Source organism: Xiphias gladius, chromosome 2 (assembly GCF_016859285.1).
Source record: "Xiphias gladius isolate SHS-SW01 ecotype Sanya breed wild chromosome 2, ASM1685928v1, whole genome shotgun sequence".
NCBI classification, from domain to species: Eukaryota; Metazoa; Chordata; class Actinopteri; order Istiophoriformes; family Xiphiidae; genus Xiphias; species Xiphias gladius.
The window spans coordinates 9,960,256-9,977,990 of record NC_053401.1 but is presented as its reverse complement, the minus strand read 5'-3'; the positions used below and the strand labels follow the sequence as shown (position 1 = coordinate 9,977,990).

The following is a 17,735-nucleotide window of genomic DNA, read 5'->3' as shown; positions in this document are numbered from 1 at the left end:
ATCAGGAAAGAGAAAAGCCCGATAAACGCTGTGTGAAACGAATTGTGTGGTATTAAATTCCTGTCATGATAAACTGACACAAGCGATATCAACTCCCTTCCGAGGCGTTCCTCCTTCCCACTCTCACTTCAGTGTGAACTCTATAATTAATTTTTCATCCATGTCATATTGTGTCTTGATTAGCAGTGTTCGTTATCACACACATGATTTTGCTGGAGAGTCTCCCCTTCAAATGCCGTCGATAGAGGTGGGCCACTACAACTATCCTGACAAAAATCTGCGTTCCAGCATCTCTGACACTTCACTTATTAACACGCCCCTTTGTTTAATCTGTCAAAAACCGAAGTGTAAAAATGACACACGGTAATTTAGTGGAGTCTTGTCATCACCCTGAGGTTGCCAGGCAACAAGCAAACCCCCATCTAACGCTCGGCCAGAAAGTGAACAGGCTATTTCCCAAAATCCCAAACTATTCCTTTAAAATAGTTTCACTCAAACCTTAAAAACACATATGGGTATATTGTAAAAGTCATTACTTTAATTCAAATGTTTGCTATAATCACTTATAATCACAAGAATAGAATGGTTATTTCTGTTGAGAATATATTTCTTGTTTATAAACTTTTGTCTGCTCAAATGAATTCAATCAAAATCTATAACAAATTACACATAAAGACTGAGAGGGGGGAATCACATGGAAACTTTAAGTGATTGTGAGATGTATGAATGTATTTCTAAATAACAGGCACGGAATAGTTTTGGTCTATATTCCAAGTGTGTTTTGTTTCTTGTTAGGAAATGAATACTGACACAAGTAAAAGCTCTCAAACAATCAAGTCAGAGTCTAGAAAAGCACTCCAGCTATATTATCTCTGTGTCTGTGTGTGTGTGTGTGTGTGTGTGTGTGTGTGTGTGTGTGTGTGTGTGTGCGTGTGTGTGTGTGTGTGTTTACGTGTGAACTCACATCATTGCGCTGTTTAGAAATTAGGACAAAGCCATTATTGTCAATCACGTAGCACTCGATATCCTGAGATGACAGAAAGAGACAGAGACCGTAAAAGATCTGTGTCAAACACCACTGAGAAAGATAACCATAAGCACATTAATCCATATAATTATTGTATCATTAGAAAACAAATTTTGTTTTTTGTGGGGGGTCAAATACCAAGATTTTACAGTAAAGTCATTAATTTATGCCAGCTTGATATACTCACAAAGCGGTCACACCGAAGAGGACAAATCCCCTCCACGTCAGAGCACTGGAGGACAGACAGGTAGACAGGAAGAGAAGAACGAGTTTGCAATGTGTTTCCACGTTACCAATTCCGATTTTCACTGACAAAATATAGGTGAAAGTGATAACTGTGAGTGTGATAGGTGTTATTATCTGATAAGTATGCGTCGGGTGTGGAGGAGGCCATGTTCATTTAGGGCAGGAAATGATTTGCACACATGCTCTGTCTGTGTCTGTCTGTGGAGTTGTTAGGCTTGAACATCCGTCAATGTCGACAAGTGAAAAAAGTGTGTCTATTTTGGTGAGAGTGCGTTAACTCGTGTGTGTGATATGCCTTGTCTACCTGACTGTCTTGTTTGCAAGTTTGTGCATGTTTAAAATTCTGCATGGCTGTGACGGTGTGGATGTGTGTGTGTGAGTGTGTGTGTGTGAGTGTGTGTGTGTGTGTGTGTGTACTGTTTTAACTGGGGTGTGAAGCTGACTTCACAGAGCACAGCAGGTGCTGAAAATGTGAAATTTGGTTCTGTACAAAAAGTAGAGTGATGTTTTGAAAAATGAAGAGAGGGAAAATTATGCACACTTACATCTGTGTCATTCGGCTGAGAACACACGAAGAGAGGAACAAAGAGAGATGAAACGAGAGCATGAAAAAAAGAGAAAAACGTTACTTCAGTTAATGATGTGTAAGTCATTGCACTGACTACACTGTCTTCATTCTCAACCTGCCACTGTTAGTTTGCTGTTGACAAAGCCTATCATCTCCTCCAGGAACAAGTTTCAAGAATGGACAAAAGACTGCAGAATTTCTTTAGTGAGTAAAGATTTCCATTACGGGTTAGCAGGCTTTCAAGCAGACCTGAAAAAAAGTCAAAAACAAAGTTTGTATCCTTGCACTCTGCCAAACTATCTGTACTAACTGTCCTTTTCGTAAAACTGTTTCTCCATCAACATTATCTGTTCATTTTCTCGTCTAACAGTTCTCCTCTTCTTCAGTGGACTGGTCATGAGTCAAAATGTCAATAGTTCCCCTCTTGACTTTATGGTCACATTTTATGTCTACAGCATGTGTGGATTAGGGTCTATGGACAATAAGTCTTTGGAATCGTGGTCAGGCTATATAGAGCGCGTCGATGTGTGAATGAGAAAATCTATCATCCTTTTCAATCCTATTATGGCTAAGTGTCAGTCTTTTTCTCCGCTTTCCATCACTGCCTCCTGAAATAAACTACAATTCAGTGAGTGGACAGAGAGATAATGATCTTTCTCCTTACACTATGGGCAAAAGGCATGGTTTGATGAGAGAACTTTTGAGGGGAACTGTATGTCTCTGCTAATTACGTAAAGTGGAACAAATCTGAGGCTAAAGCCCTGCTAGTGAAACCCCTAAGTCACGATGTTCACTGGACTTAAAATTCGGATGTTTTTTTTAAAATTCCTGTAGCTATGGCAGAAATTGTGCCAGAAACTTAAATTTTGTCCTGATGGCGGCACTAGAAAAAAATATGCAGGATCATTGGAATCAAAAATATTGTATTGTCTTAGGAGCATTAATTTGCAAAGCAATTTTACTGGAAAACTCCCCATTAGATCATTATTACTTGGGTGCCCTGCTGATATTTTGCTCTGGTGAAGCGTGCAAACTGGAAAAGGTTCGCCCTCAGGGCAGCATGAATATTCACAGTAAATTTAATCGAAAACGCCTCTGACGTTATGTTTCCTGTGTACAAAAGGAAAATTTTATCCTGATGGTTGCTCTGGAGAAACAGTTAGGTAGTCACAAAAACATACTCTCAATTGAATCGACAGATGGACTGTAATTACCATCTGCAATTCTGCTAATGATCAAATCAAAACTGCAAATCTGTCATCACAGCAAATTGCCTTGGGCCCTCTTTTTGTTTTTCTAATTTATATACAGTACATGTATTCTATCTGTTCTCTAAGCAACAATTCAGTCTCTCATACAACTTCTTTTCCTCCAGTGTCAGAGCCATCTTTCTAAATCTAAGCAGCACGTAAGAGGCTGTTCCCTCAGATCCCGTGTTGGTAAATGTGTCTCGCCCGGGAGCTCCGGCAGGAGCCAAGGTGATGGCGAGGGCATTAATTATCACACATTCCCTGAACCTCGGCCGAACAGTTTCTCACTGCACCTGATTATTCCACTATGTGCTCACAAACACACAGAATTTTTTGAGTGAAGAACACACACACACACACACACACACACACACACACACACACACACACACACACACATATAACCATTTTATAATATTCTAAACTGAGTTTAGCTACGACATAAACCCTGAATTAAAAAATGATCAAATTACATGAATACATTTTGAAGAAGTCTGCTTAGTTTCTTAAGAAAAAAACATAAAATAATCTTGTTTGTAAAAGACTAAGAAAAAACAAACAAAATGATCCCGTTACTGCACTAATATACCTTACTAAAGTTGCTGTGTAAGTGCTATCACAAACACAGAAACAGTATGCATATGCAAGTTGAGAGTTAACAAAGCTGGAATTATAGACAAAGGAAAAACAGCTGAGTCTTTCTTGTGGGATAAAAATCATGCCAAGATGGGAATACCAAAAAATCTATCATCTTTGATTCCCATTACTCTCACTACATCTCCAATCACTGTCAGACACAATATATCAGCAATATGGGACATTGCGGTTCCCCTTGTTTATTTTAATGTGACATATCTTTATAGCTTTTTAGATTTAACCAAGGTGGGGACATAACGTGTCAGTGGACGCGCACCTATTCACAGTATTTCTTTCACTGTCTCTAACTCTCTCAAACACACGCACACACACACACACACACACACACACACACACACACACACACACACACACACACACACACACACACACACACACACACACACACACAGTTTTTAAACACCATGAATGTAGACACACACTAAGACAGCAGACAGAGCAGAGTGCACTGTACAGTGATGTCAGAACATTTCCCTATTAACATTCTGACTGATTCCCATTAGATGGAAGCTCATGCTTTATTCTTACCCTCACTTATCCATAATTCATTAACTAATAACATCTTATTTTTAGGTAGTCAACTTTATATTGCAGCTATAAGATCAGGATTTCTACGACTTACGTAACTCCCTCACTGAGATTAGCAGAATATGTGCGAATATGTGAGGTCCTTACAATTATCCTTTCTCTCAAACACATCAAAAAGGTTGTCGTTGTTAGTCATTACAGCAAACTGATTATTTGTCAATCGTGATTTAAATATGTCTCTCACAAACACCACCTAGTTTAAAAATCAGGGAAATAAATAAATTCAGTGCTTGTGACACCTTTTCTGCAACACAATTCATCATATTAGTGGGAGAATGTCAAATTAATGAAACTTTCAAGACACACACACAAACACACACACACACACGCACGCACACACACACACACACACACACACACACACACACACACACACACACACACACTATGTCTATGCAGATGGACACACATGAACATACACAGTTAAGGCAAGCACATGCTGTCGTTGTATGCACACACAAACCCTATGAAATAAAGATGCCTGACAGTGAATACATGACAGGAAGGTAAGATGATTATGTAAGCTATCTGAGGAGAAGAGGAAAGGTTGAGGAGAGGAGAGGAGGGAAGAAGATGGCAGTACAGGAGATGGAAAAAGGGGGAAGACTGAAAGTATTGAGGAAAAAACAGGCAATGGGGGGAAGAATTGAGGAGGAGGTTATAAATATAGGGAGCAGAGGAGAGAGTCTAAAGTGCACACAGTAAATGAAACTAAGAAAGAGTTTCTATACAGCATAAATCTAGTGGATAACAAGGCTACTACAAACAATGCTAATGATTGCTTAGTTGATTAATATGGCCACAACAACACACTTGTGCACAGATGGTCACGCATATGGTCCCTGTCAGCATGACACACATTGACATTAACAGACACATACACATATACAGTACTCTATTATTCCCACCTCCACAAACACACATAAACACACACACACACACACATGTAAGAGCTGCTGAGCCTAGCGGTGGTAGCTACCAATCATTTAGTGGCTAACCAGCAGCCTTAATGCTCGTTTAACTGCTGTCATTTATAGCCATGGGAGCAGAGGAGGAGAACGGCCAAGCAATCAAACACCTGCTACGGCAAAGGTGTTATGCCAAATTAAGCATGTTTTCCCTGAATGAAATCTTTTCTTGAAGGTGTGGAAGAACACAAAGGATACTCCACTGAAACCAGTGCTGATGAAATTCTCTGAGCAGCATACAAAATATCCACTGGAACCAGTTCTAATGATGACATTTAATTTTTCAAAATAATGTTTTAGCCAGTGCATGCATGGAAAACACTTCATTAAGCTTTGAATTAAACAAAGTTAAAATTCAGTAATTACCAAACTAATGTAGCAGAACGAGAACCTATAATCATCCTTGTCATATAGTAATATATTGATTCAGAGTGGGCTGGTGGTTCAATGGCATAATCCTGAATACAGGACTAAAGCGGACAGTGTGTTCATCAATAGCTATGTCTCTTGTGCAAGATACTGAACAGCTTCATATTCACTCATAGGACTTTTCTAAATCAGGGTTGTTGATTAATGGTTAAAATGTGAATGGTTAATTCTAATGATAAATGGGGGACGCAAAGAGATTTACAAAGGTTGAATTCAAACATATAAGCTTACAAATAAAATGATTCAGAAATCAGGGCACTTTAATATTATGCTTTCATTAAATGGATTGATATGGATGCAAATATGTTAAAACTGCAGTAACTGTAAATACATCAACTATTTCTCATTCGTCCCTTTATAGTACTAGAATTAATCTGTTCTATAAAAAGGACAATAAAAATATAAACAATCTAAATCCAATGTTGAAAATCCTGAAGCAATAATGCAATAATTGCAGGGTTTCATTCCCAAACAGTGTACAGTGGTGCCTGAGATTCATGACTCATATTTTAAAATATAGATGGTGTCAACTGCTAAATGTCACTGTTTTGAGAATAAAAAGTTGAAAATAACTGACAACTTAGCTAAATGTCAGCTAATAATTTGATTTAGGGGTTGTTTTTCTTTATTCATCCTTTAATTCTCATTTTGGAATTAAACTGCATCCATATAAACTATGAAGGATTCATTCGCTAAAAGGTCGCCGGGGTGAAATTCTGTCTCTGCAAAATCTATAGTGGTAAACACTTGCGCCACATTGAGCCTGTATGTATTTACCTGTGCCGCGATGGCCCAGAATCTGGACTCGATCACCTCGAGAGTCATCTGGACACCGGTGGCTGTCGAGAGAAGAGAGAGAGAGAGGTCAATTAAGTGCAGTAAAATGGAACAACGAGGATAGCAACGAGGGGGAGGAGAAAGGTATGTGGAATAGAGAGGAGGAACAAGAGGACGGTAAGGAACGATGGGGAAAAGAAGCAGAGGATGGCGAGTACAATTTGTTTAATAGTCATTTGATTATTTATAGTGGGGGGATGTGGCAGATGTATTTGTGCATAAATGGATAGAAGAAGGGCAACACCAATGCAAGACCACTCCTTGCCAACTGAGACTGAGGCTTTGAATCCCAAAGTGTCCCTCTCTGGTAAAGGCAAGTGTCCACTGCAAAGATTATCAGCGCATTCTGAAAGTGTCATGGCAACGACATGGCAGCGGGAAGAAAAACAAAGCACACTGCCTGTGGCTACACAGCATGATCTTTCCAGAATTATTATTATCATTTTTTATGCACTCCCTACCTTTGTACCCATCCTCTATTCTCGGGATCGCAAGGTTCGTACCGTACCTCTAATGACGAGGCAACTATAAAGTATTCATACATACAGGGCTGATATAACAAACGGGACAAAGAAAAGCACATGATCGGTGTTAGAAGTTAGTTCAATGACTTTCTACATTATGGCAGATCTACAACATTTTTGTTTAGAAAAGTGAATACTATACTTCAATTACAAATTTGGGTCAGGCAAAAATAATTATCATTGACAGTGAAACAATTAACTAAAGAGGCTTTGTCTCAGTTTCGATATATACACACATAATGCAACGACATTCAAACCCTTTACTAGTTAGTTGGTTTAATTAATTTTTTTCAGGCGAGATTCCAAATTAGAGAAGAAAAAAAATCCCAATTCCAGATCCACTTACTGGCTCTATTAAGTCTTCATCAGCAGATGGAGTTTGTTAAGTTGCAGCGGTGATGGATCTGCTGACATTTGGGCTCAGTAGCAGTTATGATTAAACTACCAGCACTTTTAACACTTCTCGTCCGTGTTGGCTTAGAAGCTAAGCATCAATATTGATTAAGTCTGTCTAATACAGTTGACAGCTCCGGAAAAAGCTATAAATCAAAGCTTTTTTTTTGGTAAAAATACACAAGGTTTTATACTGTAGTACTGATAATAGCAGTAGCACTAATAGTAATAGTAATACTGTATATAGTATACTGTAGTATTAGCAACAGCAGTCAAAGAAACCACTGCTGTGCTAAAATTTGCAGTTTAAGTGCTGGTGATTACTTTAGAAGTAATGGTTGTATAAGCCAAAGTAGACCCTAAATGGAGAGAGAAACTTTAATTCCGGCAGTTTAGAAGAAAGAACATTAATGAGCCGATTAACGTCCCAGGGTGAGAGACTATAAGTCTCTCTCATCTTTCAGGCTAGAGGAGTAGAGGCGGACCTGCTCTACAGATCAGCTCTGCCTTCAGAACTCAACTTAGGAAAATCCTTTTTCAATAACTGGCCTTCTGAACCTCAGCACAGCTGTGTGAACTTACTATTCTTAGATAGTGTGTGTGTGTGTGTGTGTGTGTGTGTGTGTGTGTGTGTGCTCGTGTGTCTGTGTGTGTGGGCACATGCATGTGTGTGCGTGTGTCCAATCTCTGCCTACAACATAGCACTCTCAGTCGCAAAACATTAAGCCCGGAATTAGTGTGTGTTTGCACATGTTTCAGACATGCACATACACACACACACACAGCAGCAGAGCAATTGCTTAGGTCAGCTTAGGGCTGTACGTCTGTCAGCATTTTAGTCAGCCTGGTAATGCGAAAGGAAACTGTAATTGCATAAATTCTCAGTGCACACATACTGTAGACACCCACACAGTCAACAAATACACACACATTACGAGGGAAGATATGACACTTCATATTAGCATCAAAGATTTCAGCGTTTTTCTCCCAGCATGCTTTGTACAGCCACTCAGGCGAAACCTCACAATACACAAAACCCATATCAACACACATGCCTGAACACACACACACACACACACACACACACACACACACCCAACCACACACATACACACCATCATGTACTGTAATAAACACAGAGAGCAACATAATTGCTGTAATGGAGTCAGGTGGCAAAAACGCTTGATTATGAGAGAGATTGGTTTATAGGTGGGTCGTTTTTTAGGTTGCAGGAGTGAGGAGAAGGAGTAAGGGACAGTGGAAGTGGGAGGGGAAAAAAGAGAGAGCAGAGGGAAAGGGCTGGTCACCCAGTTGTAGATATTTAGGTTTGGACACATTTACTGTTATATGGTCGGAGCTCAAACACCAGCTAGGAGTTACAGTACCAACAATTTTAGAAATACTGAGGACATGAATCAAAATTTTTTGATTATTATTAGAATTTGAATCTCCTACCATTCCAGGTAGTCATTTGTTTCCATTCACTTCTATGTCAAATTTAATAAGTAAAAACACTGTTTTGTTTTTTTTTTCCCCAAGTTGCAATACTGTTGTGAGGTAACAGAAATCAAAGTAATTCAATGGCTACCTCAAGCTGTAGGGGCAGCTGTGGTCGGAGCTGTAGGCTGAACATAACTCACTCAATTATGCTTGTAAATGCTATTAGGTGATGAATTATGGATTCCTGAGTGTAAGAATAAACTGAGCTGTATGTCTTTGTGGGGATCATTGCGGATATGACAGGGAAAAAGCTCTGACATGTTCTGTTTGAAGGTGAGTTTCAGTTTGTGAGTGTATGCATGTTTGGCTTTTTTTTTCTTCTTTGTGTGTGTGTGTGTGTGTGTGTGTGTGTGTGTGTGTGTGTGTGCGTGTGTGTGTTCCATGGATTCCGTCCAATCTCTTGAAAATCAGTCCTGATGCTGAATCATGGCAACAATCAGCCTGTAATCAGTCATGTACAGAGAGAAATTTGTTAAGATGATTGAGCAGTTGCTTATCTGTTAATACAGCTCATGTGGTTCCACGAGAGACGTTCAGAATTTTCCAGTGTTATAATCTATGGACAGACATTGATAGAAATGTGTTTTTTTTAATTAATGAGGTCTTTTATGTGCATCTCCGGAAATTTCAGCAACACATTTTCATATGTGATCGACCATTTTGTCACCCTTGGAGAAAAATCAGATGTAAAGATTTGTGAATTTTTTTTGGGTATGTGAACAATCTCCCACACGCTGACACCCCCTTTCCTGAATAGTGCTAGTGACCTTGAAGTCGTCTCACTCCGCCATATCCGCTAAAGTGTTGGAAGGCCATTATAGAGGGCAGCAGTAATCTGCCTTCTCTCCCTTTCGGAGTTGGAGGCTGATAGGCCAAATCTAATTAAAACCATCACACTGATCCTTGTGTGTGTGTGAGTGTGTGTGTGTGTGTGTGTGTGTGTGTGTTTGCTATAATAGTTGTTTTCTTCCATAATGTGTGTGCAAAGCTAATAAGCATTTTCACTCAGTGTGTGTTTATTTTGCATACACTTGTGAACACAAGGAACACAATTGTGTGCTTGTGTGTGTGTGTGTGTGTGTGTGTGTGTGTGTGTGTGTGTGTGTGTGTGTGTGTGCTTGTGAGTGAGCGTATCTTGTATACTCCCATTCTGAGTTGCAATTAGCGTGAGCTGCCAATCACAGTGGAGTGCACTTTCAAAAGAAAATTAATGAATGAAGAAATAAAATAAAAAAATTTAAGCAACCAAGAGCTGGAGTTAATTGGTTATTACAGTAACGAGATAGAGGGATGGGAGACGGAGGGATGTGAGCTGTGAAAGATTGGGATAAAACGTCGGAGAAAGAAAAGGGGGACTGGAACAAGGGTAAACAGACTACAGACTGAGTCTCACTAAATTGTTGTCACATCAGATTTTGCTCAGCATAATATGAGTATTTACACTGTGTATGTATTGTAGAGCAAAGCAAGTACTTAGGAGGACAAAAAAAACACATTCGGTTAAGCAATACCTATAGTACTTGGGTGACACTGTATATTCATAGAATTTATTTCAGGCTGTTATTAATGCATCACTGTATATGCAGTCTTACAGCATAGTTGGCAGAACTGCATCCAATTAATGGAGGAAAACTGTAAACATTTGGATATATATAGTATATATATATAGTATACTATCATTATACATGTAGCATTAGATACATTTTTATCCACAATGTAGTTCATGTCATCACAATGCTGCTTATTATATTTTTTTAAAAATTGCATATCGATGCAGTCAAAATGTACCTTTAAGACCCCCAAAATACTGCCGTAAATTAAATGTAACTTGGGATATTCTGTCTCCTAAAAATTATTTTTATACACTACTAATTTGTATTTTTGACAACATAATAAGGACATGTTTTTTATGAACGTTTCTGCAAAATTGCAAAAGCTGTTCATACTTAAAAGTGACTGAAAAAGTCAATCGTGACAAGTGGCAGGAGGTCTTTTTGTAGCCTAATCCTAATGCAGGATACAGGCCCGATCTCCTTGCTTAAAGTCCAGTGGGTTGTACACCCACCGTCCACCCCAAGCACATTCTCCTGTGGGATACAAGAATGTAGTACTTTGTGGACTGGAAAAAAATGAATTAGGGAAAACAAGTTAGTAATATATAAACATAACTTTTGGGGAAAGGGCTGCACAGTCGTGTCACTAAAGCTTAGTATAACTGAACAGAGAGACAGAGAGAGACAGAGCAAGGTGACCAGCTTGCTGGCCTTTTGCTAAATGGAGCAGCGAAAGTGTCAAGTGTCTGACAGTCTGTGAAGAGAGAGAGAAGGGGAGAAGGATGGTGGAAAAAGGAGAGAGGGTGTCTGAGTGTGTTCATACATTTTTGACATTGTTTAGCGTGTTTGTGTGTGAGTGCGTGCATGTGTACGTGTGTGTGTTTTGTGCCGAGGTGGCACAGGAGGTCAACTTGTGTTAAATGACTAGTGAGCAGATCTAGTGCTGATGTTTCCCTTAGCAAGACCCTGGAGTTGAGGCTATATATATATATATATATATATATATATATATATATATAATACACACACACACACACACACACACACACACACACACACACACACACACACACACACACACACACACACACACACCACACAAACAGAGTCAATAAATTAAACTGGTACAATGGCTAAGTCTCTGGGCATGGAGAGGACACTGAAAATAGGTCCACTATTGAGGAGGTAATTTCATTCTTCTCTGTTTATTTCATACACACACACATGCACACAATGTAGTGGATGTGGGAGGCAAAGGGGAAAAGAGACAAAGGGAGTAAGTGAGTCCGAGACCAAAGGAGCGAAGGACACACACACATACACAAACACATACACAGACGACCAAAAAAGAAATGAGCATGGGCTGCAGGAAGGACACACACGCACACTACAGAACACACGCACAGACAGAAAGGTCAACAAGAGAGCACAGACCTTGTAATGAAAGGAACAGATTAATTGATGAAATGGAGTCTGGTGGCCCAGGCGGTATGAGAATGATGGAGGGATGAAGAGGGACAAGAAGGAGGACAGGAAATAAGACAAAAGGCAGAGGGGATGAAAGAGGATGAATTGATTTTTAATAACGTTATGAGTTGGAAACCCTTGCATTTCTACCAAATGTGGCTATTAATAATAGAGCAAGCGAGATCAAATGGATGTGCGTGAGTGTGCATGAGAGAGTGTGTGTGTTTCTCATTCTTTCATATTTGTGCGTGTTTGTGTGTGAGTGTAGAGACAACAAGAGAAGTGGAGGTGTGAGGTTAGGAAAGAAAAGCAAGGAGTTAGAGAAAGTGTATGTGGTTTTTTTTTTTTTAAGATAGTGTGAGCAGAAGCTCTTAATTTAAAATTCACATCTACTTTTTGAGAAACTTCTGGTTTATTCAAGCTTGACTGTCACTTTCGTTCATTTTGTTCATTGCTATTGTTGACAATAACACTGTACTCACCGGGTAACTGCCCTCTCTGACCGAAGGTTCTTTAAGCCTGCTTTACCTCTGACAGCACCTAGCAGCACTGTTGGGTGTCAGTGCACTGTAACCACACCCTGACAGTGATGACACAGTGTACTGACACACCCTGGAGTACAAGTCTACATCGCTGCAGTGAGGCATAACCCACTGGAGGTCGGGAAAAATAAGGTTTTCATTGGGTGTCCACTGACTATTTTATCTTGAAGATCTGAGAACAAAGCGACAACACCAAAAAGGATGATAATACAGGTTTTAAACAAAAAATTTGAATCATTTAGCAGTTTGTTTCAGGGTGGATTTTACTGTGTAAGCATTAAAACTCTCTCTTGTGTTTGATATAAGCAAAAGCAATTGATTCGCAAAAGCTGTACTTTGGTGCCTTTTTGCTTTGTTTGAGGTCTTCAAAGTGTGTGATGTTTTAATCGAACCGATGCGGACAGCAAGATTACTGTTTATCTGGGCGAATGTCAAAGTCTTATCATGTCTCTCTCTTTATTATCTCTCTTTTCTGCTTTCTCGTGCACACACATGCACACAGTCAATGTGCATGTGTGTGCGTTCTCATAGCTTCTCTCATTTAGAAGTCTCACTTGTGTTCACTTGTTATTATTCCTGTTCTTTGCAGCCTCCATTAATAGTTGAAGAAGAAGAGAAGAGGAAAACCATCAAAAGTAATTTCTGAGAGGAACCATGTATGAATAAAAAATACAAACATGACAATAATGTTAAGGGCAAAAATGGATTTCTGTGATGATATAAAGGGTATAAATTTATCATTTTATTTCTTAGATGTACTGTTGTTGAATGAATATTGCAGAGACACAAAAAATGTTTAGGGCATTTTTATGTCTAAATACTGTTCCTTTTATATTCCTTGAAATTGGCCAATAAGCTATATTTGTAATTGTCAAATAAAAGAATATGTTTACCAGTCTATCTCCTAAGTGTTCTAGTGTGATTGGTAAATAAAGCTTTCGCTCTATCAATTCTTTAACTATGCATGTAACAAATGCCATTTTGCAAAAAAATGATCTCAGTGAAGTAAACTTCCAATAATACTGAACTGCATTGATACATACTGTGAAAAGGACTTTTTTTTTTTTTAATTGATTCTATTTTGATATACTACAGTGCCTCTCACTTTGGGTTTATTTTTTGAAATTTTGACTGGAAATTATCTTGCATTCTGGCTTATTTTATTATTATTCTCTTATTTGGTTGGTTGATTCAAGCAGGTACAGATAGTAGATACAATTTACACAATTTTGGTTTGGATTGCCATAAAATTGAGCTGAGTCGCAATTTGCCAGCGTCAAAAAAATGATAAATGAGTAGTAATTCAATAAGTTCTATACTGTATCTTTAGGAACTGAAGATTTTCCTACAATTGTAAGTCACTCAGGATAAGGGCATCCTGATATCTGTTTAATATCTTGCATCCCACATACTTTTTTCAATACCCTGACAAAACTGAAACTCTCTCCACACACACAGAACTGAGTAACCTTCTAACTCAAATAAAAAAAATCACTGTTTGTGTTTCCCAAAAGCAGCAGTGCTTCACCAAAGCCCTCAGCAGATCCCACGACAGAGATTGTTCAACAAACGGATGTTGCCAGGCTACAAGCACTGCTCCAGCCGGTAAAAGGAGTTATGGCAGATACTGGTTGACCTCTCCGAGAAAAAGGTTCAGTAACAGTTTTTTATAATGATCAGTTTGAATAGAAATCCTTGACATCTGAGTATGCAAACAAACACACATGCCCACACACATACACATACCTAGATGCAAACTTCCACACAGGCATAGGCAATTAATGCAAGACAGACATAAAAATGTGCACTCACAGAACCATTTAAACTTACAGACTCGAATGTATGGACACAAAGAAACAAATACACACACACACACACACACACACACACACACACACACACACACACACACACACACACACACACACACACACACACACACACACACACACACACACACACACACACACTTCTGTGCAGCAGCTCGCTAACCTCAGAGGACTCACCAGAGGCTGCACTGACATCACGTTACCAAAGCAACAGGCAGAGGGCTGGGATTGGGCGGAAGGACGATGACTCAACCTCCCTCCCTCATCCTCCTCTTCTCTCTTGCCATAATCGCTCTCTCTTGCTCTGTCTAGAAGTGTCTCTCACTTTCTCATGCGCAACTTTTGGAACGTCAAGGATGCAGACGGGCGCATTGGGCAGAGCCACATGGTATTTTTCAATTAAAAGAATGGAAGTGGTGGCACGTGTCGGCATGGACTAACTGGCTTTAAATTAAACACATAGGACAAGCACTCACACAAACACACAAAAACTGAATAAGGCTGAAGATGTTACTGTGTTCACTAAGGAAAAATGACCAAACACTAAATTATAAATATAAAAAAAAGAGAAATTAAGACAAAAAATTGTGAAACGCACTGACAAAGCTGAAAGATGGACAGAGGATTCTGTCACCCCACTTAGCCATCTTAAAGGTGACAGATAAATAGTGTTAAATGAGTAGCTTGTTTCTTTAAAATGGTGGAAAAAAATGCTGTTGACACTGGGTACACGTGTGTGATGACTTTCTAAGTCAGCAGAGCCTACCTTAAGTTAACCTAGTTTCACAGCCTACTTGAGCGGGCCTGTTGGAGGCACGCTCACTAAATCATTCATAGTGGAGAGACAGGGAGAAACATGTTCCTCTGCGTGTGTATGCGTGTGTGAAAGTGAAAGAAAGAGTAAAGGCAAACTGCTATACTCTTTCTTCTATTCTATTATTATTCTATGTTTACATAGTAGTTTGTGCTCATAACAGGGCAATTTTGTCGCACATCCAAAGGGAACTAAAGTGGCGTCATTCTGATGCACTACTTTAGTGTGAATTTTAATTACTTACTCAATCTTTTGTAATGTGAAAGGAGATCAACATGGTGCTGGGTGTGGGTGTCGTTTTGTGTGTGTGATCACTCCTCTTTCATCACCTCACTAACCCAATTTTATTATGGAATTAACTTAAGTATCTGAATTTTAAAGGAATAGTTCAACATTTTGGTAAAATAACTTAGACAAAATAACTTTTTGATGAACAACAGTTCATAAATGCATCTCCAGCTATAATGCAGGTTGCCAAATATGGTCCATGACCTGCTTTTGGACAGGCATGATGGTACCAAACGTGAACTAACCGATGACTACTGAGTACATGTAATAATGTATTAATGACTACTAAGTACTCATGGGTTGGATCGTCAACATGTTGACGGGCGTAATGCTCTCTAGTTTCATGTAATTTAACTTTTACATTTCTATTCATATATAGGTTAAACAAACAAGATGCAATATTCAAACTTGCATTCATTGAATTTCTTTTCTTAATATTTATTTGCCACTTAAGGGCAGCGCAACAAGCTGTAAACACAGCAATGGCATATTATCTCCTTGTAAAGCTGACATGGTGAATGTGTGTGACAAACAATTGCCAATTTGCCATTCCACCAGCCATGGAGCAAGATCAGAATTTATTTGTCCTGTTTCCACCTGATGAATGTGAATGCATTATTTGCTCTCCTTTAACCTCTGTTTTGATCTCCACCAACTCCTGAAGAAAATATTTGGCTCTTTAGCTTCGAAATGCTCTACTATGTTGACCTAACTTTGTCTGTGGTTTGGTGCTGAGCAGGTAGCGTACAGTGGGTTTTGAGAGCTTTTTCACTGAAAACAGCTGCTGGATAAAACAGTGATGATAATGATGAGACTGAGCAAAAATAGTAAAGTTGCAGGAAACCAAAACAGAGAGCTAAAAGATCCTAAAATGTGCCGTAGAGTTTAGAGAAATTGCAGAGTCAGTTGATAATTCTCTGTGTGTCCGTCACTACGAGCAACCACTTTCACTTTAAATGCACTACACGTTTTTTCTATAGTTAATATAAAAATATTGATTATTGCAGCTTTAAGGAGCTTGAGAGGTCAAAGCCAGGATAGCTGTTTTCCACTGCCTCCAGTCATTATTTAAGCTAAACTAACCATATCCAGACTCCAGCTCTGTATTTAATACACAAACAAAAGATTGATATTTATCTTCTCATTTCATGGACTCTCAGAAAGAAAGCAAATAAGCATATTTCCAAAAATGTTGACCCATTCCTTTAATGACATTACAAAAAAGGTATAAATAATAAATCTACCTAAAATCATTTATCCTCACCACCCTTCTACCTTATCCATTTTCTCCCTCGACTTTCCTCTCTCCTCTCTCTACTCTTCTGTTCGTCTCTCTCTAAGAAGACAGATGGTGTTCGCTTACCTCTCCCCTCTTTGTCTCTCAATTACCCTCTCTCTTTTTTATCCATTCTTCTTTTTCTCTCTTGTTGCTTGTCTATCCTCCTCTGTTTTTCATTTTACTCTGTGCAACTCTGTCATTCTCTTGTTCTCTCTCTCTTTCACTCCTTCCTACCTTCCACTTTCCCCTGGTTTTCTCTCCCTTACTCTCGTCTCGTGTCTGTCCCACACCATTCTCTCTTCCTCGTCTTCTCCTCTAGGAAATCCCTCTCTACCATCTGTCTGGCAGTGATGAATTCAAAGCCTTTCAGAACAAATCAACTCGGCCAAATTAATGAGACTCTCCAAGAGGATAAACTTTGTGTGAGTCTGAGTGTGTGTGTGAGAGAGAGTGTGTGCACCTAAAATACTTCATAATCCCGTCGACCGTACCACTTAATTTATCCTGCAGTGACAGATAGCGTGTTAAAGGGAAATACAACAGACAAGGCTGGCTGCACACATTGAGTTACTTAAACTGCTACAGGTCAAGACCCCAGATGGGCCTGTTTTTAGTCCTCCCCACATGTTAACTGCGGGTTTTTTTTAATGAAGCTCTGCCACACCATATTTTTCAAAAAAACAAGGATGTAAGCCAACTGACAACCAATGTGTTTGGAGGTATGTATGCATCAGAAGCCAAGTTAAGACTATATGGGGCCACCTAGTCAGGTCACTAGCTAAATTTTTAGCCTTCTGATTGCTAGATGTACCAGTACTGTTGGAGGGAAAGCAAGATATCACTTTGCTTTAAGTGCCCGCTGATAGGCAGATGTGAGGTAGCACTCAGGCTCAAAAAGAGGCATACTAATTACACCAATAAAAGGCTAAATAACAAACAGCAAGGTTTTTTAACCTTGCAAGTAAAATGACCTTGA

At 39.2% G+C, this 17,735-nt stretch overlaps 1 protein-coding gene across 1 annotated transcript in view; it reads right to left on the bottom strand.

The window, feature by feature from the left end:
* cacna2d4a (calcium channel, voltage-dependent, alpha 2/delta subunit 4a) overlaps window positions 1-17,735 on the bottom strand; it is a 93,868-nt gene that overhangs the window by 7,411 nt on the left and 68,722 nt on the right. The window contains exons 29-32 of the mRNA XM_040152620.1: window positions 6,511-6,572; window positions 1,819-1,833; window positions 1,215-1,259; window positions 965-1,027 (exon numbers count right to left, since the gene is read on the bottom strand). Coding sequence (XP_040008554.1) covers window positions 965-1,027; window positions 1,215-1,259; window positions 1,819-1,833; window positions 6,511-6,572 — 185 coding nt within the window. The remainder of the gene's footprint in view (window positions 1-964; window positions 1,028-1,214; window positions 1,260-1,818; window positions 1,834-6,510; window positions 6,573-17,735) is intronic.